Raw genomic sequence first — 27,588 nt, 5'->3', positions numbered from 1 at the left:
TCTACCGGTAGAATATTCGTAAATGCCTTTGGTGTAGAATAGATTGTGGCTTATTTACACCTTTCCTATGTATAATCGATTAATGCAGTGTTGTATGGGTGTGTGTCACTTGTCACCATGTCATTTATACAAGCCAAACAATACGTCAGAAAATGACAGAAATTAAAACTTAGGGGTCATATTAATAACCATTCCTTAAAAGGGTTTCTTGAAACTTAAAGGAGCCATAATACTTGTTATTATTACTCCTTGAGGATACCTTAAGCTTCAACGAATGATGACCCTAGATTATATATTAGAAAATTTGATTATTATTTTGACATATAAAAGTGACACTTCAAAACTGAAAAGTTTTACTTGTTACGACTAATTACGAAAGTAAGGGCGTGCGCGCACTGTGCGACCAAGTCGCAACGGCCAGGTCGCTGCGACCATAAATATCATTATCGCAAATGGTGCAACACGCATTAGCGACTGCGACCAACGGAGTCGGTAGTACGTGTTCCACCATTTGCTATGCCACCATGACCAGGTCGCAACGGCCAGGTCGTTGCGACTTTTTAGATTTGCGTTTATAGGTGCGTCTGGCCTAACGACCAATTTTTGTGCAGTTGAAAAATGAATGCCGAACAAGTAGCAACTATTGTGTATCTTCTCCGACGGGAAAAAAAGAAAAAAAAAAAAAGGTTATGGGTGCACCCTTTGATACAAACTCGCAGTCAAAATGGAATGTTTAAAACGTTTTATGAAGACTTGCGAAAATACGACGACAAGTTTACTAACTATACGCGGATGTCTGTAAAATCCTTTGATGAGCTGTTACAAACATTAGGCCAGTCGTTAAAAGGTTCAGATACACCAATGAGAAAATCTATTTCTCCAAAAGAAAAATTACTTGTGGCTTTAAGGTAGGTGAAACTGGATTACTTTATTTTTAGTTTGATAGTATAATAATTATTAAAAAAGCTATTAAAAAAGCTCCAAAAGTGTAGATTCCGGAGAGGTAACAAAAGTGTCTGTTTCGACGGAAGAAGAATTTTGGCTCCATTGACTTTGGCGAGGTATTTGCATTGACTGATCTGTATACTGCGGGCAGAAGTTCTGGGCTAACTGGGTAGATGCAGAAGATCCAAATGGCGTTCTATGAGAACTCGAACTAGTAAAGTTTGGCTGGCAAGTTTGAGAACGGCTGTTCGCTGAGATAATCTGTAATTTTTTGTTAATTACATTCATTAACTCAAGTCTAGTTGTCAGTTTCTCGTTTTCTGGAATTTTCTTCAAATATGGTAGTAAAGATAGTAGAAACAGACGATCTGAGTCTCCTTCCGCCTCAGCTTCTCTTTTCTCTCTACTTTCCAAGGAGGCTTTTAAAGTGGCAGCCAATTCCATGTCTGCATTTTCTTTTTTCTTTTGCTTGCTTTTTTTCCTTATAAAGTCGTCCTCAACGTCATATGGTTCATCTGGTTTTTTGTTTTCAGTCTCAAGCACAGAGCTAGCTGTCTCCTGAGTATTTGAACCCGTTGTTGTAATTCCAGAAGAACATTTGTTTAAGAATGACAGTTGAGCTGCATAAACGTATGGACTTTTGCGTTCAGCTGCTGAACCAGACTTGAGTCTTTTTACTCTTCTTATTTCTCTCGTATAACTGTCTCTGATACTTCTCCATCTTGTTTGAAGAGTGACTCCTACAACAAAATTACATTAAAATTTAGTCCAAATAAATAATTTTAGGCAAGAGTCAATGCCGTTTGTTTTGGTTGGTGATGAGGCATTCGGATTATCGGAGCATATAATGCGTCCTTACGGAGGAAAAAACTTAAGTGTGCAAAAGAGAATATTTAATTATCGACTATCTAGAGCTAGACGTTTTATTGAGTGCACTTTTGGGATACTGGCTAATAAATGGCGAATTTTCCATCGTCCACTTAATGTCAAAAGAAGTTTTGCAATAGACATCATAAAAGCTTGCTGCATCTTACATAAATGTACGTACCAAAGATGGTTACAAATTTGAAGATACATTAACTGTGGGAACACCAGGAATTCAAAATGTACCAATAGGGAATATTGAGCGTTGAAACCGTCCTTCAACGAAATATAGAGATTTGTTTGCTGAATACTTTCAAAATGAAGGAAAAGTTGACTGGCAGAATAATTGCATCTAAACTAGATAAAATAAAGTACCATATATAAAATATATAATAAAGTGTTGACATATTCTTCTGTGAGTAGGTTATTTTAAGTACCTAGTTTTCTCTTTTCCTCATCATTAAGTTCCTCGTCCCCAAAAATTTCAACCAATTCCTCCCAATGCTTTTTTTTCAAAACCCGGTTGCTGAAGTCTTCACTAGATAAGTCCCATAAAGATGATCGCTTCTGAATTTCCATTATAAATTGTTCGGTATCAAATTCGCACGATTTTTTGAATGCCATGGCAAAATTAATTTCGCAAAAGTGATGCGCTGACACTTTGGCCGTTGTAGTCTGGCCGTCAATGCGTTTCCACCCAACCAACACCATGTATTTTGTTGGTCGCAGCGATCCACTGGTCGTGTGCACGTCGCAATGGCTTGCGTTGGCCGTTGCGACCCGCTGGTCGCAGTCGGTAGTACGTGTTGCACCATTTGCTATAATGATATTTGTGGTCGCAGCGACCTGGCCGTTGCGACCTGGTCGCTCAGTGCGCGCACGGCCATAATGATATTTATGGTCGCAGCGACCTGGCCGTTGCGACTTGGTCGCACAGTGCGCGCACGCCCTAAGATCTTTCGTTAACTGCAAAAGTTAATTCTGCCAACAAATCAGCTGTTCAGTCATTGAGTTGTTGACTTTATTTCTACAAGGTAATTTAAAAGTGAATGTTGGTAAAATAAAATAGTTACGAATAAACAATACTTTTTGGAAAAATTTGGAGAAAAGCTGTTATTGTAAAACTAGTTCAAATTGTTCTTCATCTTGTTACGTAAAATGAGATCTAATCTCCATCTATTTGGTTAAAGTTTCGTGCTGAGAAAATAAATCATTCCACCTCGGCTAAAAACCACTTCCTATAAGAATAAAACGCGAATTAGCATGGAAAACAAACGGGCAGACCAAAAAATTCATTTCATTTTTATGAAAATTATTTACGCAACACCCCATTGGCCATTGTAATTCGTTCGTTTTGGTACACCATTTATTAAGTTTTACTGACTTTATCGCCCTTTCGTCACGTCAGGCGAGTGTATTTACCCCTTGAAAATGTGAGGGCCGGGCACCGTTTTAGGTTTCTGTAATTCAGTTTCTTTGTTTGCAAATTTTATCTTAATCGAAATGGAAATGGGGGAGGCCCCGTTATTCCTACTCGAAATTTACTTGCAACGCAAATAATTATTTTCACAATAGAGTACTTTATTAATATAGCCCATAAAGGGTGTCAATTTAAAAACTGTAATAATTTTTTGCAAATGTTATACAGGGTGACCCCTTAAGACCCATGCACCCTAATCCCAAAATTGGTAGTTAGTTAGTAAATTGTTGTTAGATACTTACCTAAATGTATGTATGAGTTCACCTGCACAAGACAAAAAGTACAATTCAAATAAATTAAAATGTGTTTTTATATTTTTTTTTTACTTAGAAAGTTTTCAAATTGACACCCTGTCAACTGTCAACTGAGTCTGTCACTGATAAGACTAAGATGCACTGACTGCAGTGAGTTCAGTGACGTCTTTGGTTTGGTTCGGAAATGTCAGGGCATCCCAATTGGAGACTGTAACAAACTGTCATCATCAGCTGTTTTATAGGAGACTACCGTGGATCAAACTGTCAATTTTTCTTTTATTGGCATTTTTAAGCTTTAAATCACGATCAGGCATGAGTAAGCTTTACTATAAGGTCAATCTGGGACATTTATGACGTCCTAAATTAAAGAAAATCCCAAAAAAATATCGTAAAGCTATTGGATCACTCAATATTGACACTTTTGACGGTTAAATGTTGCATTGTTATAGCAATCATTTGACAAAAGCACTTAAGTATAGGAATCAGAATTTAAATTTTTAAGGAATACTCAACTTGAACAAAAATCTCGGTTTAATACAAGTGCAGTCATCTGGCGGCGCTTTCGTCAACTCAATAGTCAATACAACTGCAACTACAACTGTAACGGCAAATTAGTAAGACGAAAAATGGATAGATAGCGCTTGTAAGAGTGTACCAACAAAAATGTTTTTAAGGGGAAATTTTTACTGCCAAGACAGCTTATTTGATATATTTATAATCATTTAAACTGATAGACACTGTAAATCCTAGTAAACTTTTACTCCAAAATGTATCTAAAGTTTTCTATGCTCAAAGATCGTAGGTTAGAAATGCTGTAACAAAGATTTGTGGCAGAGGGCGCTGCGATCTTAACAAAAATTTAAATAAAAACATTTAAAACTTGGAGGAAAAAACTTAGATCGTGAACCGTATTATCCAAATTGAATTTTATTTGACGTCATTTCATCCAGGCAACGCTACCCACTCGCTTTCTTTTCTAGAGAGGGCACTGACAGACACTGATAGGTTAACAACGTTATAAATGTCAAAATGTCATTTAAGTCATCAATTAACTGGAAGCCACGCCTCCTATTTCAAATATACTGCACGGTAATTGGTCAATTTTGTATTACGTCACGTTATTACTCCAAGTTTACTACACACAAAACAAACAGGCTTTCATTCATTTATTCATATTCATTCCTTAGTTTGAGTTTCTCTGATCCTCTGGAACAGTGCTCTCTCCTTTGAGGATTTAAGCATATTTTGGGGTTTATTTGGGGGGCAGGAAGCATAGCACCAAATTTCATACCAAAAAGTGAGTAACATCTTGCTTCACAGAAAGTTTTTTTTAAATACACTCAAGGTCTTGTGCAGGAAATTGCTGCAATGAGAACTAAAAATATGTGGTCTGTGTTAATGAAATCTATTATTGTGATATCAGCAATTGGCATTGGGTCTGCTAACCAACTTCAAAGACTACAGGTAATTATACTTTATTTTTGTTATACTTCCATCTTTTAATAGCCTAATAAGTGCACCATAAGGGCTCAAGCCCTCAGTTACTTTAAAATGTACAATTTTGTAGAGAAATCACACCCCACAAAGACTGACAACCAATGAAGTAAAACACATAGCAGGCCTTACAGACACAAACTATTTCAACAGGGTTATAGACAACATACTGATACCTAGAGTGGTTGGAACAGAAAATCATGAGAGAGTATTCAATTACATTACTTCTGAGTTGGAGGCAATGGGTTGGAGTGTGGAAGTTGATGAATTTCAGGCCAACACCCCCAGTTTTGGCAGGTTGACTTTCAAAAATATTGTGGGAGCCTTAAATCCTGCAGCTGATCGATTTTTGGTGTTGGCCTGTCATTATGATAGTAAATATTTTGCCAATGAAGTATTTGTTGGTAAGTCTAAGATTTGTATAACTACTTAATAAAAATTTTGGTTTATTTTAACTTACTCTGATAAAACAAGTGATGTTACTACACCTTGAAACTTTGACCAAAATTTGTGTTTAGTTAATAGTATAAGTTGATGTTTTAGCAAAATGTCCATCATATAGTGTTTTAATGATCTGATTCCATATCTGGCTAAATACCTAAAGAATAACCAGAGTTTTAGAGAAGAAATATAAATCAAGTTTGATACACTCTAGCAAACTGAGATATGTAAGAAAAGAGTGAGAAAGTGGAATTCTTTGGAATATTATAATTTGGTGTTATATGTTCTATCTGAATAAAACTGGTGTATTCCAAGAATTAATTAAAATAATAGAGAACATTCAAGTAATAATCTGAGGTGTCAAGAAATTTTTGTCAACTTTCAGACACTTTTTTAAGGGAAAAACGTCATTTTGCTCAAGTTAGGGCAACTTATGACAACCATGTTGATGAGTTTTTTGCAAAATCTCAAAAACGAAAAATCAGATTACTAATTTGAAGTCTGATTTGCAATTATTGTAAATTCTCTACACCATTTTCTGTTTGACCTTTTTCTGTAGTTACTAATACTTTAAGAAAACAAAATGGGATGGTATTTGAATTTGGAACACATTATTAAATTATTCTTTCTTCTTTTTGTATCTAGAAAATAGACTGATTTAACCATAAGTTATTGTTATTGTTTTATGATGTGTAGGTACATGAGGCAAATATTTGTAGGTCTTTTCCAAATCTGCTATATGCACCAAATATCAACAAAGTAGAGATTTGTTATGGTAAACACTCTCATTAACCATAAATTGGCATTGAAACTGTTATTGCTTAACACGTTTTCAGCATCATTATCTACAATTTTCTAGTTTAACCCTGCATGACAATGTGTATCACAAAAAATGTGTTTTTTGTACCTGCTTTTTTACTGTAATATCTATTACTGTAAGCTATATTCTGGGTTATGGCAATGAGGAAAGCATTGATAATCATTTTTTACAATTTACGCTATTTTACCTAAACAATTACACAAATAAACATTGCAAAACTGTTGATTATTATTTACCAATGTTTTAATAAACAAGTGGATTTTTTACCAAATAATGTCACAATAAATGAGACATTCCTAGTGTTTCTGAAAAAAAATTTTCTGGTCTCTACTCTTAATTTAAACAAAAACTCACATTATAAACATAATTGATAGCTTTTGATGTAAAAAATAATTTTAAAGCAGTGATTATAAGCTATATCAAGCAGATTAGATAAACATGCATAGATTGTTTGTTGGATTATGTAATATTTTAAAAATTACTGTGAAATACACTCCAATTTCTATTCAAAGGAATTTTCCTATAGAAACAAAAATATGATCTTGGTTTTACGTTCAAAAGAGTTTTTAGTTTTGTTTTCAATGCGCCACTCTGTGTATAATTTAATTAGAAAATGTAAATTCATTGACTGAATTCCGGATTTATTAAACAGGGTGACGCTAAAATGACTACACAGCTCTTAACTTACTCAAGAAATACGGCATAACTGAGTTTTTTAATAATTGTAGGTGCCATAGACTCGGCTGTGCCATGCGCCATGATGCTCAACCTAGCCAAAACCCTCAAAACGCACTTGAATTCCGTGAAATCTAGAACTGATTTAAGTTTGAAACTTATATTTTTCGACGGTGAAGAGGCTTTTGTAAGTTGGGGACCCAAAGACTCGATCTACGGCGCCCGACATTTGGCCACCAAGTATAACAAACAAACGTCCGTAACCAAATCCACTGGAGAGACAGTGTCGCACCTACAGAAATTTGATATGTTGGTGCTACTAGACTTGATTGGTCACAAAGACGCGAATTTTTATAATTATTTTCCTAACACAGCTAGATGGTAGGTACATTTTGTTTGATAATATAAAAAGCAATTAAAACGTTTGCGTTTTGTAGGTTTAGCCGAATGGTTGAAGCTGAAAACAAATTGGACAACTTGGGACTGTTGTCTCCGAGAAATACTCGGTACTTTGTAGATAGAGACGCATTTAACACTAACATCGAAGATGACCATATACCTTTTCTGAAAAAAAGTAAGTAAACTCACTTTATTTATTACTTAATTTATCTGAACCTAGAGGTCATTAATGACTATTATTTTGTTATGTTACCCTCCCAGTTGGGAAAAATAAACGGGATGGTCGTCGAATATGAATTGAAGAAAAAAAAGTGAAATATATTTGATGAACTGATATAGAAACGCGATTTTATGGGTCTATAAATAAAAAAATTAATTAACATCGACAAACATGGATGCAGGACCGCGAATCTTACTTGTTTGTCATTATTTTTAATTTCCTTCCAAGTTTAGTTTGGTTTTTTGATATGTTGTGTACAGAATACTGTATAGATGTGTTTTGTTACATAAAATAAGCCTAGTTTATAATGGAAATTTTAACTTTAACATTAGCAATAAATTTAGTATTAACCTTAAAAATAAAAGTATAATAAATATAATAAAATATAAAGTCCCAATTTAACTTTAATTGAGTTTCTAAATTATCTAGACCATTCCAACCAATTACATTTTCTGGGCCTAAATTAAATTTGAAACCAAGCATAAATGCCAAACTCTAAGTATCTGTTATGGTGGGAGGTCCCATTTAACGCCCTATTCATGAAAATGTGAATTTATTGTTGAAATAACTCGGTATTGTTTATTCTTATATTGATGAATTCCGCTTTTCAGTGGGGATTGCAAAATGAACATAAATCAGGATTTAAAAAACTAACTTTACGTTTAGGTTTACGTATTTTCTTATGTTAACCTCCATTGTAAAAAAGGAATTAAGTTTGGCATTTTACTATTTTTTAATAATAAATCCACCTTGTACAATATATAAGTACACTTTCAGTAAACTTGATTCATAATATGGGACCTTGTCTAAAACATCAAAGAATCAACATATTTGTCAATTGCAAGGAATCAAAAGGCGAGAGCAAAGTTGTGTATTTAGTATTTTTTTCTATTGATCTCACCTTTAAAAATATTTTTGACAACAAATGATTTTGGTATAGAAATAAGCGAATAAGGTCACCCTATAGAATCTATAGATTGCAATTGTACACCCTATATAATAACTGACACTAATGTGGTTCTTTTTTTTTTCAGATGTTCCCATTTTGCATTTAATTCCAATACCGTTTCCACCTCAATGGCACACTAGCAAAGATGACCGAAGTATAATTGACATAAGTACGGTGGAAAATCTTAATAAGATCCTAAGAATATTCGTCATGGAATACTTGCACGCGTCAGTAACCAATTGAATTATCTTACTTACTTGTTGATCTGACATTTCTTGGTTATTATTGTTTAATTGTTAGACTGACATATTTTATGTTGTTATTTGTACTGTTTGGTGATGGTTGGCTGCTTTAACGTTTTAACTCTCTTCCTCTCTCTATTCTTTACTTTAACACTATTGTACGTTTAACCTTTTTTGTGTTGACTGTAGTTACCTAACGGATACCTCAGGGGACATTCCAGACAAAGAATTATAGTCGGGAGCTACTCGGAAAGTTTACGAACCCAATTATATTAAATTTAATACTCGAAATAGCGGTGCAGTAAAATGGATTAGTTTAAACTTTGGTTTAGACAAAGAGAAATATTTTGCACAACTTATTTTATTTATTAATAAGTATTCAAACTGTAAATGTGATAACTTTCTTTTAAGACGACAACTTATTACCTTTGTGATATAATTAGTAGTGTTAAGTTGCTGTATATTTTAAATAAAAGAGCATTTAAAATGATTCTGTTGTTTTTTTTTTAACTTTTCTTAAAACTGTTGCTAATAAACGTAGGTAGTAGTTGATTCGATCATGGTTTGGAATAGAGACTTCTGGTACACAAAAATGTACAATAAAATCAAATTTGAAAGGTGAAAGGTCTAAATCAAAATAAAAATATTCAAAATGGCTGTTGTGAGGTGACCACCAGTTTACAGAATAAATTTTCACAGCAATTTTATTTCTTTTAAATTTTAGTTTTATTCTTTCAGGGGACAGCAGAGCAAACCAACTTGTCATAAGCCATCAACTAGTAATGTACAACTGTATATACAGTGCGTTTTTTTTAACGCGCAACATAGGATTTCACGTGTTAAATTTTTAAGCCCATGTTAGACCATGTTATTTTGGAACTACAAGTATAAAACTTGACGGGTGGCTATTTCGTACCCTGAAGCTTAAGTAAATTTACCAATTCGGCCTAAAAAGTGTTAAAAAACTTGCAAAAAATCATCTTTTTTCGAAAAGGTTTTATCGTTTCATACTCCCTGTATGCATTGTTGTTCTTTGTTGTTTTTGATACTGGCACGGCAGGTAGCAGGTAAAATTTGGCGTAGAAAGTAAAACAGGGTGATCATTAACTTTATATCAAGAAAGTTAAGAACAAAAGAAGTATTTTTATAAGTGAATTGTTCAAATTGACCTCCGTATTGGGGTGGTTGGATCTTGGACAGTAAAACACGCTTGTTTAACTAACTAACAAACTTGTATTAATACTAAAAGGGAGGTGAACATTATTGTAATACAACCGACCGACACACGTATTCTAGAACATTCAAACGTCAATTGTTTTAGGTGGCGTTGCTTGTCAACCTATACAATGTTGCCACTGTTACAACAGGTTATTTTATAAACCCAACACTCCCACGTAAAATAAACAGTTGTAACATACTACTTAATTTTTAGTAAATCTAAGAAGCACTTTGATTGTCGACATACATATTAACGGGCAAAATTATGTTTTCACCGAGGGCTTCTAGTAGATTTTTCAACCATATGGCTTCTCTGGAGGCTGTTGAGGCTGCCACATACTCAGCTTCTGTAGTGGACAAGCTCACACACTTCTGCTTCTGGCTTTTCCATGTTACAGCACTGTTGTTGATTAAGAAAACATAGCCTGTTGTGGAACGTCTTGTGTCTATATCACCTGCAAAATCAGAATCACAGTAGCCACTTAGATTAATGCCACAAGGGTCACTTTTATAGTGAATGCCAATGTTTAAGGTGCCCTTTAAGTACTTGAAAATTCGTTTAACAGCATTCCAATGAGCTGTGGTGGGATTTTGCAGATAACGACTTACTAGTCCAATCGAATACATAATGTCTGGCCGACTTACAATTGCCAAAAACATCAGTGATCCTACTGCTTCTCTATAAGGAATATTTTCTATTGGTTTGCCAAGATCCTTGCTTAAACTGGAATTAGGATCTGCAGGTACCGAGACAGGATTTGAATCTTCTTGTCCAAATTTATGAACAATTTGATGAATGTACTTTGACTGATGGATGAATATTGAGTCATCTTTAAGTCGCTCAATTTGCAAGCCCACAAAGTACTTTGGATCTTCAATTATGGTAATTTGAAACCTCTTCTGTAACTGAACAAGCACTAAGTCCAATTCTTCATCACTGTCAGATAGTAGAAGACCATCATCAACATATAATGCTAGAAAAACTTTTCTGTCAGTCTTAATGTAGACACAATTGTCAGAAGTACATTGATAAAAACCAATGCTTTGACAGAATTCCTTGAAAGTCTCATTCCATACTCGAGGAGCTTGTTTTAGGCCATAAAGGGCTTTATTTAGTTTGCACACTTTTTGTTTATTATTGTTTAATCCCTCAGGTAAGTCTATATACAATTCTTCACTTAGTATGCCGTAAAGGAAAGCAGTTTTGATATCGAACTGCCTCATTTTCATTTTCTGTTGTGCTGAAAGGGCTAAAAGTACTCTTAGTGTGTCATACCTTGTCGTGGGGGAAAAAGTCTCCTGAAAATCTACACCCTTTACTTGACTAAACCCTTTTGCACATAGGCGAGCCTTAAAACGAGGTTTGTGACCATTTTCAGCTTCCTTAACTCGGAAAACCCATTTCGTCCCAATTGTACTTCTGTTTGGTGGCAAATTAACTAACTCCCACGTTTTGTTGACTTCCAAAGCTTGTAGTTCTTCTTGTATGGCTGCCTTCCATTCCTGCTTATTTGGACAACTAATGGCTTCTTGGTAACTGGAAGGAACACTTATTTCTGTAAAATTAATCTCAGAAAAGTCAAGATCAAAGTTTTGACACAAATATTCAGGTGGATGTATATCTTTTCTAGCTCTTAAGTTGTAAGGTGATACTTGTTCATTGTCAGTGTCATTTTGTCCTTGTATATCAGGTTCCTCAAAATAGTTTGGGTCAAGGTCATCTTGAGCATCTAAATTGTCAGATCTGTTATTTTCTATTGGAAGTAGAACACAGTTTTGTCTTGGGGTTTTAAATTCACTATCTTCATTAAAAATAACATGACGAGAAACTTTTATTTTATGTGTCACAGGATCATACAACCTGTAATTCGTTGAATCCCCTTCATAACCTACAAAAACATACCTCTCGCTTTTCTTATCCAGTTTGGTTCTTAAAGTGCCTGGTGTTAACAAATAGGCTTCACAACCAAAAACTTTGGTGTGTTGTAAGTTAGGCCTTTTACCAGTCCAGTGTTCATAAGGAGTGGTTTCAGACTGCTTTGTAGGTGTCCGGTTCAGCAAATACACAGAAGTATTTACTGCTTCTGCCCATAAAGTTTTAGGCAAATCCTTGTCAAATAACAGAGCTCTTGCAGACTCCATTATGGTCCTGTTGTCTCTCTCACAGCGACCATTTTGCTCCGGTGTATAAATACCTGTAGTTTCTAAAACTATACCACTTTCAGATAAATACTGTTTTAGTGACTCATTTACATATTCTCGCCCATTGTCTACACGTACTCTTTGAACTTTGTGCCCAAATTTAGTGTTGCACAAGGAAATAAAGTTCTTAAAACATTGGGTTACATCACTTTTATGTCTAATAAAATTTACTGACCTGTAGCCTGTATAATTGTCTTTAAAAAGAACATAGTATTTGGATCCTCCAATACTATCTTCACTCATCGGTCCACAGACATCGCTGGAAATTAACTCACCTGGTTTTGATACATGTTTTTCAGTGTTTTGGAATTTAAGTTTGTGTTGCTTGGCATATACACAGCTTTCACAAAAGAAATTGTCATTTATGTCTGTTATACTTATTCCACTTACAAGATTCTTTGTGAATAGTTCCTTAATGTACTTGATATTTAAATGTCCGAGTCTTTCATGCCATTGTTTTAAAGTCCCTGTAGAAACTACATTTACCTCAGTAATTGCATTTTTGTTCTGTAGGCGAATCAACACTCTATAAAGGTTGTTTTCGTAAGGTACTGCAGTAGCCACCACTTGGCCACTTTCAAAAATTTCGGCCTTCTGGTTGTCCTTAAAAATAGTAAAACCTTTATTTGTTACTGCACCTTCTGAAAACAGATTTCTCCTTAAGCCGGGTACAAGCCATACGTCTGTCATAACGCCTTTACACCAAGTCCCATTTACAAACTTCTCTATCAAAATTTCTCCGATTCCTTGAACTGGAAGTTCTTTATTATCGCCGAGTTTTACGAATAAGTTTTGAACTTTTCGAACTGATGTAAACATACTTTCCGAGTGACACATGTGTCTACTAGCGCCACTGTCTAAAATCCAAATGTCACTACAGTCAATGTCAACTTCAGGCACACTGTCATCACTGTCTTCAATGTTGAAAGCTCTTCCATTTGCAGTGTTGCCAGAGTTACCACTTCCACTTTGATGTCTAGCTCGACCACTTTCATGTCCACTATATCCAGATCCAGGAAAAACTGTCCCGCGCTCTCGTTCATTGTCATTTTGTCCACCGCTGCTGCTTCTATGAGTGTTACCTCCTAATTGTTGCCTTTTCGGACATCGGCAATCCTTTGCAAAATGTCCCCTTTTTCCACAATTATAACACTTCACATTTGTTGACGGTTTTCTTTGTGGAGGCCCTGTGTTTCTAAAATTTCTATTGCCAAACTTGTTCATTTGTGTGGCAGCTAAAGCATAATCTTCATTATGTTCGCTTGTACTTAAATTTCTTTCTTCATCAAGTAATCTCGAGGTCAAGTTTTCAATAGTCTGTCTAGCTTCATCCATAGACAACCAAGCTTGTCGAAATGGACCATATTTTGGTGGAAGAGTGCTCATTATTTTTGTAATAACAGCAGTGTCACTCAACTGGTCTCCTGAATTTTTAATTTGCATTGCTAGATTTTCAACCTTTGAAATATGCTGAGCCATTGAATCTGTGGGTAGCATTTTGTACTGATAAAATTGTTCGTGTACCAACATTTTATTTGTCTCCGTTTTTACGTCATAGATCGAGTTTAACTTGTCTAAAACTTGTTTACTGGTCTCACAGTTTTCTATTAGTGAAATTTGATTTAGCCCCATTGCTGCAGTTATTATACACATTGCCTGAGCATCTTTTTTATTCCACAATTCACCCTCTGCAAATACTTCTGGTTTCGGGGTACTGCCATCTGCAATTCCATACAGGCCTTTAGCTCGTAGGGCGCACTTAACTTGGAATTTCCACTGTTGATAATTTTTGCCTTCAAATTTAGCTATTTGAGCAATATTTCCCAGATCGACGTTACTCATCTTAATGGATTCTTCTTCAGAAAATCAGGTCCAACTAGTTTTAACCTTGACTTCTCTTCTCGATCCGTTGAGTTGATTCACGATCCTTTGCTGCCTCAAGCTTTTATTGACGCCTTTTTTATTTTATTTTATTTTATCGATCGATACGTCCGACACACGGGTTGCTTCACTTTTTCTTTTACTTCACTGTCCAAACCACTCTGGGCCCATAACCTATTGGGGTGGTTGGATCTTGGACAGTAAAACACGCTTGTTTAACTAACTAACAAACTTGTATTAATACTAAAAGGGAGGTGAACATTATTGTAATACAACCGACCGACACACGTATTCTAGAACATTCAAACGTCAATTGTTTTAGGTGGCGTTGCTTGTCAACCTATACAATGTTGCCACTGTTACAACAGGTTATTTTATAAACCCAACACTCCGTTTGAAGCCAAACAGTATATTCCAAACAATCATAAAATGCCCTTTTGACGTTCAAAAGATATCGGGTCGTGATGCAGTCAAAATAAGTCACTTTACCTGCTACCTGCCCTGCCAGTATCAAAAACAACAATGCATACAGGGAGTATGAAAGGATAAAATCTTTTCGAAAAAAAATGATTTTTTTCCAGTTTTAAATCACTTTTTAGCCCAAATTGGTAGACTTACTTAAGATTCAGTGTACTAAAGACACACCCGTCAAGTTTTATACTTGTAGTTCAAAAATAACATGGTCTAACATGGGCTTAAAAATTTAACACGTAAAACCCTATGTTGCGCGTTAAAAAAAACGCACTGTATGTGTATGTATGTGTATATTTAGTTAAAAAAAAAGCTCATAAAGAAATACATATTATAGGTTATATAAGTTCACTTTGTATTTGTTGGTATGCAACTTGTCAGATGTTGTGGGAATCACACTCTTTTCACCAATTCTTCACTGCTAGAAAGGATGCGAAGGGTAAATTGCATCGACTGGGCTTAACAACATCTCTTGTTGAAAATCCAGACACCACCTCGTGTAAGGTGTGGTGTCTGTCTGGATAATGGTGGAGGACATATCAGCAGCAGGTTTCCAAAGCGAAGAGCTTTAAGAGGTTATCTTTCCTGATATGTAGGTACTTATAATAACTCATGCTTACTTACTTTTGTCAGTAAGATAACAGATGGCACCGAGATCGGCTTTATGTTTAACTTTTTTAACGGAACCTGCCATAGGAACCCGCATTTCTTAACCTTGTGGGTGGTCACGTCAGCGTCAGATAATTCTACACTTGGCGGTACTTCGGCAACCAGCCATTGGAACTTGGTTCATTGGAACTTGGTTAAAACGAAAAAAAAAAAAACAAAAAACGTTAACGTTACTATTTAAGTTAACTCAATTAATTTAATTCGTTTGTTAGTTGGTTTTTATGTCTATTAATTACAAGTTGTTAATTATCGATCGAGTTTATTTCAATAGTGTTGAAGCGTTGTGCACCTGGATTTCCTTGGACTCTATCCCACTTGTAAAGAGATTCAAATTCAGAGATGGTGACCGTTTGGCTCTGGATAACAGGAGTTCTAGTGATATTAAAACTGTATATAAAATTAACTACAGGATATTGTAGAAGCAATGTATGTCTTGTGGGAAAAACAGCCATTATAACTGGAGCCAATACAGGTACCTACTATAAATTGATTTCAAAACTTAAAGACAAATATCAAAAAGAAATCGTTCAGAAACAAAAGTTAACTGTGCAGACTACTAGAGAGTCCCACAAAAGTATCTTTTCACTGTAAATATATTAGGAAAACTAAAATACAAAAAGATAAAATGTAAGTAAGTAGTCAGTTTAAAAAATGTATGGCAGTTGCTTAGTTTTGTGTTGTTAAACTATATTTTGATTTACAAATGTTGAGGAAATGTTTCATGAAAAATGTTCAACTTTTTTTAGGGTTATCCAAAAATCTTAAAACGTAATGGGCAAACATAATAAATATTTATTTTTATATTCTTCCTAGCTATTTCTGATCGTATGTCGATCATATTTACTATAAACAACTAATAAGCATACATTTTAAAAGATAACAAGTACTTTGTTCATTGACCTTTATTCAGTGTTTAATTTATGAATGCAGAACTCAATGACCCAAAAAGAATATTTTTCCCTTTCAATAGTAATTTATTTGTAAGATTTGCAGTGTAGAATAACAATTATTATAAGTTATAAGTTATAAATGTTTTTTAATTTGCCAAATGTGACACTCATTTCAGTTGAGGATGTTTTACTTTTCTGCTCTAGTGTGAGAAAGTAATCTGATCAACAATCATATAAATCAGATTTTTGTCTGGTCATGCAAAAGTTAATAGGTGAAGCAAAAGGTAAAAGCTGCTAAGAAATATTGTCACCTTCTTATTTTCCATGGCAAGGAAATACATAATAGTCTGATATTCACAAAAAAAAAACTCTAATTTGTGCCGAAACAATTAATGTGATCTCTAATGTTAACAAAAGGCTCCTAGAATTTATAATCGTAGTCATTTAATGCCATTAACATTAAATTTTTTTTAAACTTATGTAAATGAGGATGCGTTGTTGTACGTGTTCCAACTACATAAAAATATACATACCATAAGGTCAAAGTCATTAGTATTTCTAATTGTTAATGGGCCTTGAATGTGGTGACCTACTAATTGGAATGTATTTTTATGGGTTTTAATAAATATTCCCCATCATGCATAATTGTTTAATTTTCTGTGTGATCAACACTTAAATGTTACCATAAAAAAGTTTCAGGAATCAAAAGCGTAAAATCTGGGTACTTCCCTTTGGAAGCTAGAATTAGGTATAAAGTTGCATTTTTTAGCATTAGTTGGTAAGCTGAGCGATATACGTTTCGGCACGTAATAGCTACTTTATCACATATAGATACAATATAAATCCACAACATTATGTTCAAGTTATAAATCAAGAAATCAAACTTATTTCCTTAAAAAAAAACTAAAACACGTTAACTATTATTAGGTATAGGATATCAAACAGCTGAGGATTTTGCAAAACGTGGCGCTCGTGTAATTTTGGCTTGTAGAAACGAAGTCAAAGGGCAAAATGCTGTGGAACATATTGTCAAAGCCACAGACAATAAAAACGTAACCTTCAAGCAACTGAACCTGTCTTCATTCAAATCAATTAGGGAGTTTGCAGAAGATATTAATGCAACCGAAGCTAGGTTGATTTGTTATGAAAACTATATTAATCAACATTATTTGCATCAATTTTTTTTTTAGGTTGGATATTTTGGTGAACAATGCAGGGGTTGGTTACAGCGATACCAACACTGTAACAAATGGTTTGCCAACCATAATGTTAACAAACTACTTTGGACCATTTTTGTTAACCAATCTTTTGTTGGGTAAGTATAGTCCGGACGTGTTAAATCATGTGATGTGAATTTGAACTACGAAAACCGTTAATGACTTATTGCAGATCTTTTGAAGAAAACTCCTAACTCCCGCATAGTAAATGTAGCCTCATTAGCAGCTATCCTAGTTCGCAGATTTGATGTCAATAAACTAAACGTGTATCCTGAAAATATTTTCTTCCCCTACATTGAGATGTATGCTCAATCTAAATTATGCAACATTCTATTCACTATGGAATTGGCTGAAAGGCTGAAAAACACCACAGTTACCACTTATTCTCTTCATCCAGGAGCAGTAGCCACGGAACTGATTAGGAAGATGCCCCACGTCATAAGGATGGTAGTGGAAAACGTCCTAAATTGGTTCTTCAAGGTATAACGTCATCCTTAACCAGTTTCCAACAGAAACACATTTCACGTACAGCAGTTTCAGAAATAACAGAAACTAGAAGTGAAGACGTTTCTTGATGAAATGTGTCTTTTTTCTACACTATGGCAACAATGCAATTTTTTTGGGATGTGTTTCGTCCACTTAGTTTTCTTTGATTTTCCATATACAATAAATTTTCACAATTATTGTTAACACATTTTCTGTACATATCGTCTTTTCAGGTTCCTTACGAGGGAGCCCAAACTAGCATATACTGCAGCGTTGCCAAAGGAATTGAATGCCATTCGGGACAAAACTTTCACGATTGTGCTGTTATGTACCGATATTTCACTGCAAGGGATCCGAAGTTACCTAAATTGTTATGGACAGAGACCGAAAAACTAGCAAAAACATGGTAGAGTTACCTGACAAAAGTAAATGTAGCACAATATAGCAGTTTAGTGCAGATTGATGCCATAGCAGTTAATAAACTACTGACAATAAGTCTTTTCATCATTTTTAACACGTTTTGAATAAATACTTATACCGGGTGTAACATTTAACTTGAGACATCTCAATATCTCGAAAAATAAGCAATTTTCGAAAAAATGTTTAGTATCAAAGTTGTATTATTCCGCGGGGGAAATACATTGATGACAAAATTTGTATTCCTCTGCCCCTCCATGTGGGGGGGAAGGGGGGTAACTTTCATTTTTTAAATGGCACCCCCAATTTTTTATTGCAGATTCAGATTCTGCGGCTAAAAACACGTGGAATTTGTTTAAAACATTTTTTACAAAAAAAAAACTTTTATTTATTTTTTTTTGTTTTTTTTTTCATTTTTTTTTTTTTCATTTTTTTTTTGTTATTTATTACACCTATGTATCCCTAGCAACGACGGTTTTTTTAGCAGATTTTACCAAACATTCCGGTAAGCCAAGAGCGAAAAAAAAAACAAATTTAATTAAAAAATGTAAATTAAATTTTGTCGTTTATAGCGCCATCTATCGTTAATACAAAAAAATGTTTTAAACAAATTCCACGTGTTTTTAGCTACAGAATCTGAATCTGCAATAAAAAATTGGGGGTGCCATTTAAGAAATCAAAGTTACCCCCCTTCCTCCACACATGGAGGGGCAGAGGAACACAAATTTTGTCATCAATGTATTTCCCCCGCGGAATAATACAACTTTGATACTAAACATTTTTTCGAAAAGTGCTTATTTTTCGAGATATTGAGATGTCTCAAGTTAAATGTTACACCCGGTATACACGGTGTTCCACGGTAAATGCGTTATTGACCATACACCAAACCATACTTCACCAATAATTGAGACACAAGCAAAAGGAGAAAATTAATAATCATAGACAATATTACAAACCACCTGAAACTGACCAAACTGAAACGTGCCTCGTGACGTCACACGGAACTGAGACAGAAATTTGTCGTTTTGACGCCCTTGGTTTGGGTTTAGATTTCAATTGCTAATAAATTCGTTTATGCTTTGTCAGAAATAGAAAAAACTTTGCAGAAATGTTTTTCATATGTAATCAATCAATTATTAAACGAAATAAAAAAAAGTGTGCAACGGCCATATTGTTGTTACCAATTTTAAATAAATGCTGCTTTGCTTTTAGATTGCACTTTATTATATTATAATATTTTTTTCTATAATTTAGAATATTTATATAATATTATATAGATCTTCTTTTCTTTCACGAAACCCTTGACAAGATATTGAAAACATGCTGTATTTCTATTGGATATTATGTTCTTTACTGTGCCCAGTGTAACTTCTCGCTGTTTCCCTCTTTTCTGAATTATGAGTTAATTTGGTTTTCAAACATTTTTAAAATCTGATATGATGATTTTTAAGTCATTGAATTGATTGGGATGTGTTAATCGTTTATATTCGCTTACTACTACTAGAACTGATAAATTTAATCTATACCTAATAGAAGTTCAATTCAAAGTCCGTACTTATTTTATCATTTTATTTACTCATGCTGATAAAAAGTTAGACTTTAACTATAAAACACAATATACTCGAACCACTATAATATAAATCCAGTCATGGGGCTTCTCACCGTTGTGGTTTGGATTGCAATTATTTTAGGTGTATTAAAAGTGTGTATAAAATTAACTACAGGATGGTGTAGAAGCAACGTGTGTCTGGTTGGTAAAACGGCAATTGTAACAGGAGCTAATACAGGTAATTAAATAAAACTTTTATAATTCAATGACTAATAATGCTTTTTATATCAGGAATAGGTTACGAAACAGCTGAAGATTTTGCTAAACGTGGTGCTAGAGTGATTTTAGCTTGCAGGAATGAAACGAAAGGAAAAGAGGCGGTTGGAAAAATTATTAAAGCTACTGACAATCCAAATGTGGTGTTCAAACAATTGGACGTCAGTTCATTTAAATCTATAAGAAATTTTGTTGAAGATATAAATAAAAATGAAGAAAGGTGAGTTGACTGCTAGAATTTTTTGTTTTAGTTTAGAGAGTTTTATTGACAGGTTGGACATCTTAGTTAATAATGCTGGGGCGGGCAATTTTGATAAGCAGAAAACTGATGGCTTTCTGACTCTTATGCTTACCAACTATTTTGGTCCCTTTTTCCTGACCAACCTTCTGTTAGGTAACTTTTTTACACTATTGCTTTTATACTATCAATTAAATTGATTTAATTATTTCAGATCGCATAAAAGAAACTCCAAATTCTCGTATAGTCAACGTGTCATCTTTGGCGGGTAAAACTGTGCGCAAGTTTGACACAAAAAACTTAAATTATTACCCTGAGGGCATGTTTTATGCCAATATGGAAGTGTATGGCAGATCAAAACTATGCAATATCTTATTCACTATAGAGCTTGCAAATAGACTTAAAAGCACTAGTGTTACAACTTATTCTTTGCATCCAGGCGCTGTGGCGACAGATATATTCAGAACAATGCCACCATTAATGAAAACAATCGTAGATAGTGTTCTTTCTTGGTTTTTCAAGGTAAAAAAAAATTCTAGGTGTTATTTCTTAAAATTTACATGTAAACTGTACAGGTTTCTATTGAGGGGGCTCAAACCACCATATACTGCAGCGTTGCCAAAGGCATTGAATCACTTTCAGGACAACACTTCCACGATTGTGACGTGGTTACTCGATATAAAACTGCCAAAGATCCGACGTTACCTGGATTGTTATGGAAAGAAACCGAAAAACTACTTAGTAAAGTATAGGAATTTAATAAATTAAAATTTCTGAATAAATAATTTGTTGAGTATTTTTATTTTTTTATAAATCACATGAGGATATAGAACCGAAATGGACTGTAACTATCCCCCTGTCTGATTCCTCTTAGAAAGTGAAGTCACCAGTCAAATATTGAAATATAATGCTTATCCTGTAATGGGCAATAATGAATAACAACTTAAGCAGATTGCAATTTAAATTTGAGAAAACAAATATTTGCTACACAGTATTGACATAATTTGTAAAAAAGTATGTGTTCAGATAACTATAATTGATGATAAGATATCCAAAGTGTACTAAGTTTGTCAATAATATTCTTATTTCAATACAGCTCCAGGTTTACCTATATTAGCACTGATTTAAAAAATCATTCAAATTAACAGTCATGGGAATGGTCAAGGGGCTTCTAGTCATTTTGTTTTGGATAATTGGTATTTTAGGTGTATTAAAACTATACATAAAATTAACCACAGGATGGTGTAGAAGCAATGTGTGTCTGGTTGGCAAAACGGCAATAGTCACAGGAGCTAATACAGGTATCTAATTCAAATTTGAATTGTAGATAAGTATCTATAAATATAAGTAATATACAAATGAGTATATCTGAGAGATAATTGTTATAACGCGTAAAGTGTCAAAAAATCGAAGTGAAATGTATAGTCTAGGTAGTGGATATTGTTCTAAACTAACTTCCTTCCATCAAAGTTCTTGTAAACCGCATTTCTGTAGGTTAAAACGTACTTTATTCAGTTAAAAATCAGTGACCATCTGATCTGTGAGACAGTATTTGAATGTAGAGCAACTCCTTCTGAATGCAATGATCTAGCAATGTGATGTTTCAAGTCAACATGTCTCGGGAATCATCTCTTCATTTTTTCCATTAAAATATGTATATTTCACAAATTTCTCATAAACTGGTATAACTTTTTTCTAATTTCTTTTTTGCCTCCAAGCTCAAAGACTCTGTTTTCAATTTGTTTGTGTCCAAGATATTGACAGTTTGTGTTAAAAAGCTGTTAATTTATCTAGGTACTAAGTTTAGTAGTTCATATGCTCTTTCATATTTCTTTCTTTTATCATACTCCTCCACAGATTTTTTGTAGCAAAAAAGTCTTACCTGAAAGTGCAGCCTTTTGGTGATATTTCTGTATAATCTATCTTTCTTTGCAGTTTTTGCATTCTGTGAATGAATTAGTCCGTGCCCGATCTTCATTGTTCTATTGCCCCCAAGACTTTCTTTTTGTTTTTCTCTGTTAGAATTGATTTCCTGCATCAGTACCATTCCCACTCTGTATTTCTACACTCTTAATAGTTACTCCAGTTTAATTTTTCTGACTTCCAACTAAAATAGTTTTACAGGTATTGGCTACGAAACAGCTGAAGACTTTGCTAAACGTGGTGCTCGAGTGATTTTGGCTTGTAGAGATGCAACTAAAGGAAAAGAGGCGGCTGAAAAAATTATTAAAGCCACAGACAATCAAAATGTGGTGTTTAAACCACTAGACCTTTCTTCCTTTAAATCTATACGAGACTTTGCAAAAGATATCAATAAAACGGAAGAAAGGTTGGTTTAGTAAAATTCTTGACCACACAAGTGTCATTCATTCTACTTCAAGGTTAGACATTCTGGTTAACAATGCTGGAGCTGGCTACTTTGGCAAGCAGACCACCGATGGCTTGCTAACACTAATGCTCACAAATTACTTTGGACCCTTTTTCCTGACAAACCTTTTGATCGGTAGGTACTTAAGTAATCTATTCACTGTAAGGTAATCACCTCTTAAACTGGTTATTACAGATCTCCTAAGGGAAACATCAAATTCGCGTATCGTCAACGTGTCATCCGTCGCAGCTAAACATGTTCGCAAGTTTGATACAAAAACTTTAAACATTTATCCTGAAAACATGTTACTAGCAGACATTGAAGTGTATGCCAGGTCTAAACTATGCAATATTTTATTTACTATAGAGCTGAATAAAAGACTTAAAGGCACCAGTATTACAGCTTATTCTTTGCATCCAGGTTTAGTAGCTACAGAGCTGATCAGAGCAATGCCAGTATTCATGAAAACAATTATGGAATTCGTGCTTACCTGGCTATTTAAGGTGCTGACGAAATATAAACAGTGCAAAATCTTAACTTTTACGCTAAAATCATTACAGGTTCCCATTGAAGGAGCCCAAACCACAATATACTGCAGCGTTGCCAAGGGTATTGAGCCACTTTCAGGTCAACACTTTCATGATTGTCATGTTGTCAGTCGATATGGCACTGCAAAAGATTCGGCTTTACCTGAATTGTTGTGGAAAGAAACTGAAAAATTGCGAATATCTTGGTAGATTTGTTTTCTAAACATGTAGTTTTTGATAAAAGGAGCCTTCATGAAGACTGGGTTTTGTTTCATTACTAACTAAAACTAGTTTATATAAAAGTTGATTTAACTAGAAAACACCAAATCTTAACTTCAAAAAACCGGGGTAATTTGTTTACTGAATAATAAGTACAGTACCTACAAAATAAATTAGTAGGTAAATAGTTAAATACACTGACATTAGGTACTCTTAGAATACCAATAAATATTGTTATACAGCGTGTCCCTCTTTCGGGATTATATTGATGAAAGTTGAACTTGGGTTGGGCTCAGATTTCTTCATAAATAATTAATTCAAATCTGATTTTTCAATCACCACCTTCGACACCGTACAGAGTGTCCAAATACCAGAGGTTTTCCTGACAAAACAGTTATTTTTCAAATTTTTTGTTTTTTTGTAAAAACGCGCCCAAAGAAACTCCAGAAAATATTTTCAGTTTTGTAAATCGACTGCAAGAAGATCACATATGAAGCATTTAAATGCAAAACTAGACAGTTAGATATAAATTATATTATATTCTTAGGAGTGTAAGAGGATATTAATTAAAACACCAATCCTGGTGCCATTTCCAAATCATGTGATCTCACACTGCGCTATCATTCGTACACAAATTAGTGCATTCTTATATTGCTAATTATATTAGCAACATTTTTAAGGTGAAAAAACTAATTCCATGGATACAGTGGAATTATTTTAACTGATAACAATAAAGTAATGATTTTAAAGTTTTACTTTTTCAATGGGCCTGTCCCACAATTTTTTTTTATTTCATAACTACAAAGACGGATTGAAAATATTATACCCGTATTTTTTTGTTTTCAAAAATATTAAGTCTAAATAGAAAAAAAATGATGATAAAAACTACATTAGTCTCATGTTTTAAACGCCCGCCGTCGGTGACGTACTACATTATCAACCAATCAGCGACAAGAAGTGAAACAGATGGCGCGCAACAGCCAATAAAATCGCCCAGAATTACGTACGTCACATGTGCGCCAAAACAGATCTTTTAAATTTAATGGACAAATTCAAACTAATGTAGGAACATTTACGACCATAATTTTTTCTTCAAGAATATGAAAAATTAGTTTTTTGATCCTATTCTTTCGATTCCAGTCATTAAAACAAAAATTTATGATATGTGGGATAGGCCCATTTTCCTGATTACTAATATTTTTTATTATAATCATATAAATGGTGATTCACACCGTTGTTAACTGGCAAATGTATAGTGTATTTGTATATTGTGTAATGGAAAACGCCATTATAAACATAGTAGAAACATATCGCGGTATTAAATAAGTATCAACGTTGTCAAATAATGAAAAACTGCATGTCGTCATAGTTTTTTTAATGCTCAATCTAGCTCAATTTCTCAGTTAATGTTTTTATAGCTTTAAATGAAAATCGCAAAATACACGTCTGTAATAATTCACCGAGAGCTGTTGAAAACGGCAAAAAAAATTTTTGATGTTTTTTCCCCTTTTCGGAACTGCTTGTTTCTTGGACAATATTTTTCAGAACTAGATATAAAAAAGTTTGCCACGTGACCTACTCGAAGACCCGCTTAAAGTACCCACACCCTCTGTAATCTAAAACTTATTTCGTTAAAATGCAAGTGCGATTGATAACTAATCAACTCTTATCATCCGATCAAGGTCAAATATAAAACGTAACACTATACTAATACTATCATACATACATTTAGTTATACAATCAGTATACAAAATTAGGATAAAAATGGGTTGTGTAACTTGTGTGCTGTTTGCAGTCTTTTTAATTTTGGTTCTATTCAGACTTTACCTGAAACTGACCACTGGGTGGTGCACAAGCAATGTGTGTTTAGTGGGAAAAACTGCTATAGTGACAGGAGCTAATACAGGTAGTACTAACTTTCACTTTATTTACTCTCGTAATACAGCAAAAAAAAATTTGTTGTAGGAATTGGTTATGAGACTGCCGAAGACTTTGCCAAACGTGGGGCTAAAGTGATTTTGGCCTGTCGAGATACAAGAAAAGCTGAAGATGCCGTAAAAAAAATTATTAATGCTACTGGTAACAACAATGTTTCATTTCAACATTTAGACCTGTGTGATTTTAAATCAGTGAGAAACTTTGCAGAGAGCTTTACAACATTTGAGGACAGGTATGATATTGTACCACCAAGTCTGCTAGGTCTTAAACTAAGAAATTATTAAAGAAGCTATGGTGCAATCACGGTTTTCGAAAGTCTCTATGAAATACTATTATGTATCTTTTATAACGATTTTCAACTGTTTTGAAATTTTCGACACTTGCTGCTTTATATGCTGACGATATTGCATTAGACTTTTGTACACACAGGGTGTTGTCATGTGCAGGTTCTGTCATACGTTAAAACACATATAGTTGGATTTTTACCTTTTGAGAATGACGTCATCTTTTTACATCTTTGTTTCTCGCATATCAAACATGTGAAATAAACAATTTGAGCAAAAAAGGCACGTTGTTAATTTTGTCGTCCTGTCAAATTGAAAACGTTGACATTTACTGTCACTTTGATTTAAACGAATATCAAAGGTATAAAAATGCTGCGCTACAATGAGAAGGCCCAAATGCTAATTGTAAATATGCTGCTTTTTTTTGAGTACGAAAAGAAACAGTTTCCAGATGTCAACTGAAACTCTCATGATCACTCATTTTTCAAAGCATTTGTAGGTTAAAATGTGTGATCTAATTCCAGACATGCGTGTTTTTTTACCTGCTTGACGTCATTCTCAAAGGGTAAAAATTTGACTATATCTTTTCAAAAATTGAGGCTTTAAATTGATGCAGTATTCCCTTCTAATTACTTTTGATCCCTTTTCCTAACGATACATCAGGTATTTTTAAAAATGAAACCTTCTAGATTAGACATTTTGGTCAACAACGCAGGACTTGCAGATGGCACTAACGAAAAAACCGAAAATGGCTTCCTCAAACTGATGCAAACCAACTACTTCGGCCCCTTCCTCCTCACAAATCTTTTACTAGGTACCATCCAGTTCAATAATAACAAATAATTCAAACAAACTAATTTTAGGCCTACTCAAGAAAACGCCAAGCTCACGTATAGTCAATGTTTCATCAATAGCAGCAAAGTACTGCCGCAGCTATGACGTAAACAACTTGAATCAGTACCCAGACGACCGGTCCTCACCAAGTGCAGCGCTGTACTCTCGAAGCAAACTCTGCAACATACTGTTCACTATTGAACTAGCAAACAGACTGAAAGGCACCGGTGTAACCACCTATTCAGTACATCCCGGTGTAGTTCAAACTGATATCTTCAGATCGGCACCTAGATACATAAAGCTAGCGCTGGATTATGGGTTTTGTTGGTTATTGAAGGTACAACTGGGATTTTATATTCAAAATCATATCAGAAGTAATTTTCACGTAAATGTCGTAGAGCTCTCTTGAAGGCGCACAAACTACCATCTACTGTAGTGTGGCAAAAGAGATAACTGATCTTTCAGGACAGCATTTCCAAGACTGTAAGGTGGTCAAACGATATCGGGTTGCAGATGATCCTGATGCACCTAGACGTTTGTGGAAAGTTACAGAAAAGCTTTATTTTCGTTATTGAACTATACAAAGTATTCGCATTAGAAGGTAAATGAGTACATTATTATTTAATTTATTTTTTTAAATTTTTGTAGTATTAATTATACCATCCAAAATGCTGTAACTCACTTGTTGTATTAAATTAAGTGCCTGCAGATACTTGTTTCATTTTTTTTTGGGACTTGGAGTGCAGCACTTTATCTTCTTTCCTAAGTTGTTGTCATGGTCTCTTGCTTTCAGTACTCAAACCTGTTCTTGACCTGATTGGTTTGATTTTGTTTCTTCTAAATTAGGGTCTTGACTTACTGATCCTACACCTCATCTACTACATAACCAGCATAACCTTAGTTTTAGTATAGACCAATAAATGGTTTTTCTTAGATCACCGTTGTTTCAATGCCCCTAACTCCTTTCTTAACGTAAAACTATCTATTTCTCGGTTTGAGAAAAAATTCTCATTGTTGTGAAAATGTACCTTTACCGTGAGAACGCCGGAAAGTGCCCATTTTCCGTGCACTAAATATTTATAACTGGCCCTAGATTCTTGAATCGAGGGAAGGGAGTTATC

At 34.3% G+C, this 27,588-nt stretch overlaps 5 protein-coding genes and 1 long non-coding RNA gene across 7 annotated transcripts; 4 read left to right on the top strand and 2 right to left on the bottom strand.

Moving 5' to 3' along the window:
* Positions 1-514: 514 nt before the first annotated feature.
* On the bottom strand, positions 515-2,520 carry LOC145740080 (uncharacterized). Its single transcript, XM_081995425.1, has 3 exons — positions 2,247-2,520; positions 1,228-1,685; positions 515-589 (listed from the first exon to the last, which is right to left on the bottom strand). Exons 1-3 carry the CDS (start codon positions 2,518-2,520, stop codon positions 515-517), a joined length of 807 nt encoding a protein of 268 aa, XP_081851551.1.
* Positions 2,521-4,659: 2,139 nt separating this feature from the next.
* Positions 4,660-9,273, top strand: isoQC (iso Glutaminyl cyclase). 2 transcript variants are annotated; one of them, XM_081979393.1, is made up of 7 exons: positions 4,660-4,840; positions 4,900-5,007; positions 5,111-5,441; positions 7,027-7,354; positions 7,411-7,547; positions 8,627-8,768; positions 8,973-9,273. In XM_081979393.1, the coding sequence occupies exons 2-7, from the start codon at positions 4,912-4,914 to the stop codon at positions 9,016-9,018; spliced, it is 1,080 nt and encodes a 359-aa protein (XP_081835519.1). In that variant the 5' UTR covers positions 4,660-4,840; positions 4,900-4,911; the 3' UTR covers positions 9,019-9,273. The 2 variants fall into 2 exon arrangements, with proteins under 2 accessions (XP_081835519.1, XP_081835509.1); XM_081979383.1 differs by having other exon boundaries at positions 4,889-5,007.
* Positions 9,274-14,831: 5,558 nt separating this feature from the next.
* On the bottom strand, positions 14,832-15,303 carry LOC145727240 (uncharacterized). Its single transcript, XR_014177819.1, has 2 exons — positions 15,180-15,303; positions 14,832-15,140 (listed from the first exon to the last, which is right to left on the bottom strand). It is a non-coding gene; the product is annotated as an uncharacterized LOC145727240 (long non-coding RNA).
* On the top strand, positions 15,256-19,445 carry LOC145727144 (retinol dehydrogenase 11-like). The gene is made up of 5 exons (XM_081976619.1): positions 15,256-15,696; positions 17,042-17,246; positions 17,305-17,429; positions 17,504-17,811; positions 18,051-19,445. Exons 1-5 carry the CDS (start codon positions 15,564-15,566, stop codon positions 18,225-18,227), a joined length of 948 nt encoding a protein of 315 aa, XP_081832745.1. The 5' UTR covers positions 15,256-15,563; the 3' UTR covers positions 18,228-19,445.
* A 366-nt stretch (positions 19,446-19,811) lies between these two features.
* LOC145727137 (retinol dehydrogenase 11-like) lies at positions 19,812-21,093 on the top strand. The gene is made up of 5 exons (XM_081976612.1): positions 19,812-20,021; positions 20,075-20,279; positions 20,332-20,453; positions 20,512-20,819; positions 20,873-21,093. Exons 1-5 carry the CDS (start codon positions 19,883-19,885, stop codon positions 21,047-21,049), a joined length of 951 nt encoding a protein of 316 aa, XP_081832738.1. The 5' UTR covers positions 19,812-19,882; the 3' UTR covers positions 21,050-21,093.
* A 266-nt stretch (positions 21,094-21,359) lies between these two features.
* On the top strand, positions 21,360-27,402 carry LOC145740077 (uncharacterized). The gene is made up of 10 exons (XM_081995417.1): positions 21,360-21,598; positions 22,422-22,626; positions 22,679-22,800; positions 22,861-23,168; positions 23,226-23,398; positions 25,094-25,317; positions 25,377-25,581; positions 26,323-26,447; positions 26,497-26,804; positions 26,866-27,402. Exons 1-10 carry the CDS (start codon positions 21,448-21,450, stop codon positions 27,040-27,042), a joined length of 1,998 nt encoding a protein of 665 aa, XP_081851543.1. The 5' UTR covers positions 21,360-21,447; the 3' UTR covers positions 27,043-27,402.
* The last annotated feature ends 186 nt before the right edge of the window (positions 27,403-27,588 follow it).

Source organism: Ips typographus, linkage group LG1 (assembly GCF_016097725.1).
Source record: "Ips typographus isolate SLU linkage group LG1, UJ_Ityp_2.0, whole genome shotgun sequence".
Taxonomy (NCBI): Eukaryota; Metazoa; Arthropoda; class Insecta; order Coleoptera; family Curculionidae; genus Ips; species Ips typographus.
Note: the sequence above shows the minus strand (reverse complement) of the source record. Positions and strands in the feature narration are given on the sequence as shown.

Coding starts and splice junctions, on each gene's coding strand:
- LOC145727144 (XM_081976619.1), top strand. CDS start 15,564: ATGGTGACCGTTTGGCTCTGGATAACAGGAGTTCTAGTGATATTAAAA. Junction 15,697..17,041: donor TATAACTGGAGCCAATACAG/GTACCTACTATA, acceptor AACTATTATTAG/GTATAGGATATCAAACAGCT. Junction 17,430..17,503: donor GTTAACCAATCTTTTGTTGG/GTAAGTATAGTC, acceptor GACTTATTGCAG/ATCTTTTGAAGAAAACTCCT.
- LOC145740080 (XM_081995425.1), bottom strand. CDS start 2,520: ATGGTGTTGGTTGGGTGGAAACGCATTGACGGCCAGACTACAACGGCC. Junction 1,686..2,246: donor TGAGGAAAAGAGAAAACTAG/GTACTTAAAATA, acceptor ATTTTGTTGTAG/GAGTCACTCTTCAAACAAGA. Junction 590..1,227: donor CTAGACTTGAGTTAATGAAT/GTAATTAACAAA, acceptor ATTGGTCGTTAG/GCCAGACGCACCTATAAACG.
- LOC145740077 (XM_081995417.1), top strand. CDS start 21,448: ATGGGAATGGTCAAGGGGCTTCTAGTCATTTTGTTTTGGATAATTGGT. Junction 21,599..22,421: donor AGTCACAGGAGCTAATACAG/GTATCTAATTCA, acceptor ATAGTTTTACAG/GTATTGGCTACGAAACAGCT. Junction 23,169..23,225: donor TGCTTACCTGGCTATTTAAG/GTGCTGACGAAA, acceptor AAATCATTACAG/GTTCCCATTGAAGGAGCCCA.
- isoQC (XM_081979393.1), top strand. CDS start 4,912: ATGAGAACTAAAAATATGTGGTCTGTGTTAATGAAATCTATTATTGTG. Junction 5,008..5,110: donor ACCAACTTCAAAGACTACAG/GTAATTATACTT, acceptor ACAATTTTGTAG/AGAAATCACACCCCACAAAG. Junction 8,769..8,972: donor GTCATGGAATACTTGCACGC/GTCAGTAACCAA, acceptor TGTTGACTGTAG/TTACCTAACGGATACCTCAG.
- LOC145727137 (XM_081976612.1), top strand. CDS start 19,883: ATGGGGCTTCTCACCGTTGTGGTTTGGATTGCAATTATTTTAGGTGTA. Junction 20,280..20,331: donor ATAAATAAAAATGAAGAAAG/GTGAGTTGACTG, acceptor TTTTATTGACAG/GTTGGACATCTTAGTTAATA. Junction 20,820..20,872: donor TTCTTTCTTGGTTTTTCAAG/GTAAAAAAAAAT, acceptor TAAACTGTACAG/GTTTCTATTGAGGGGGCTCA.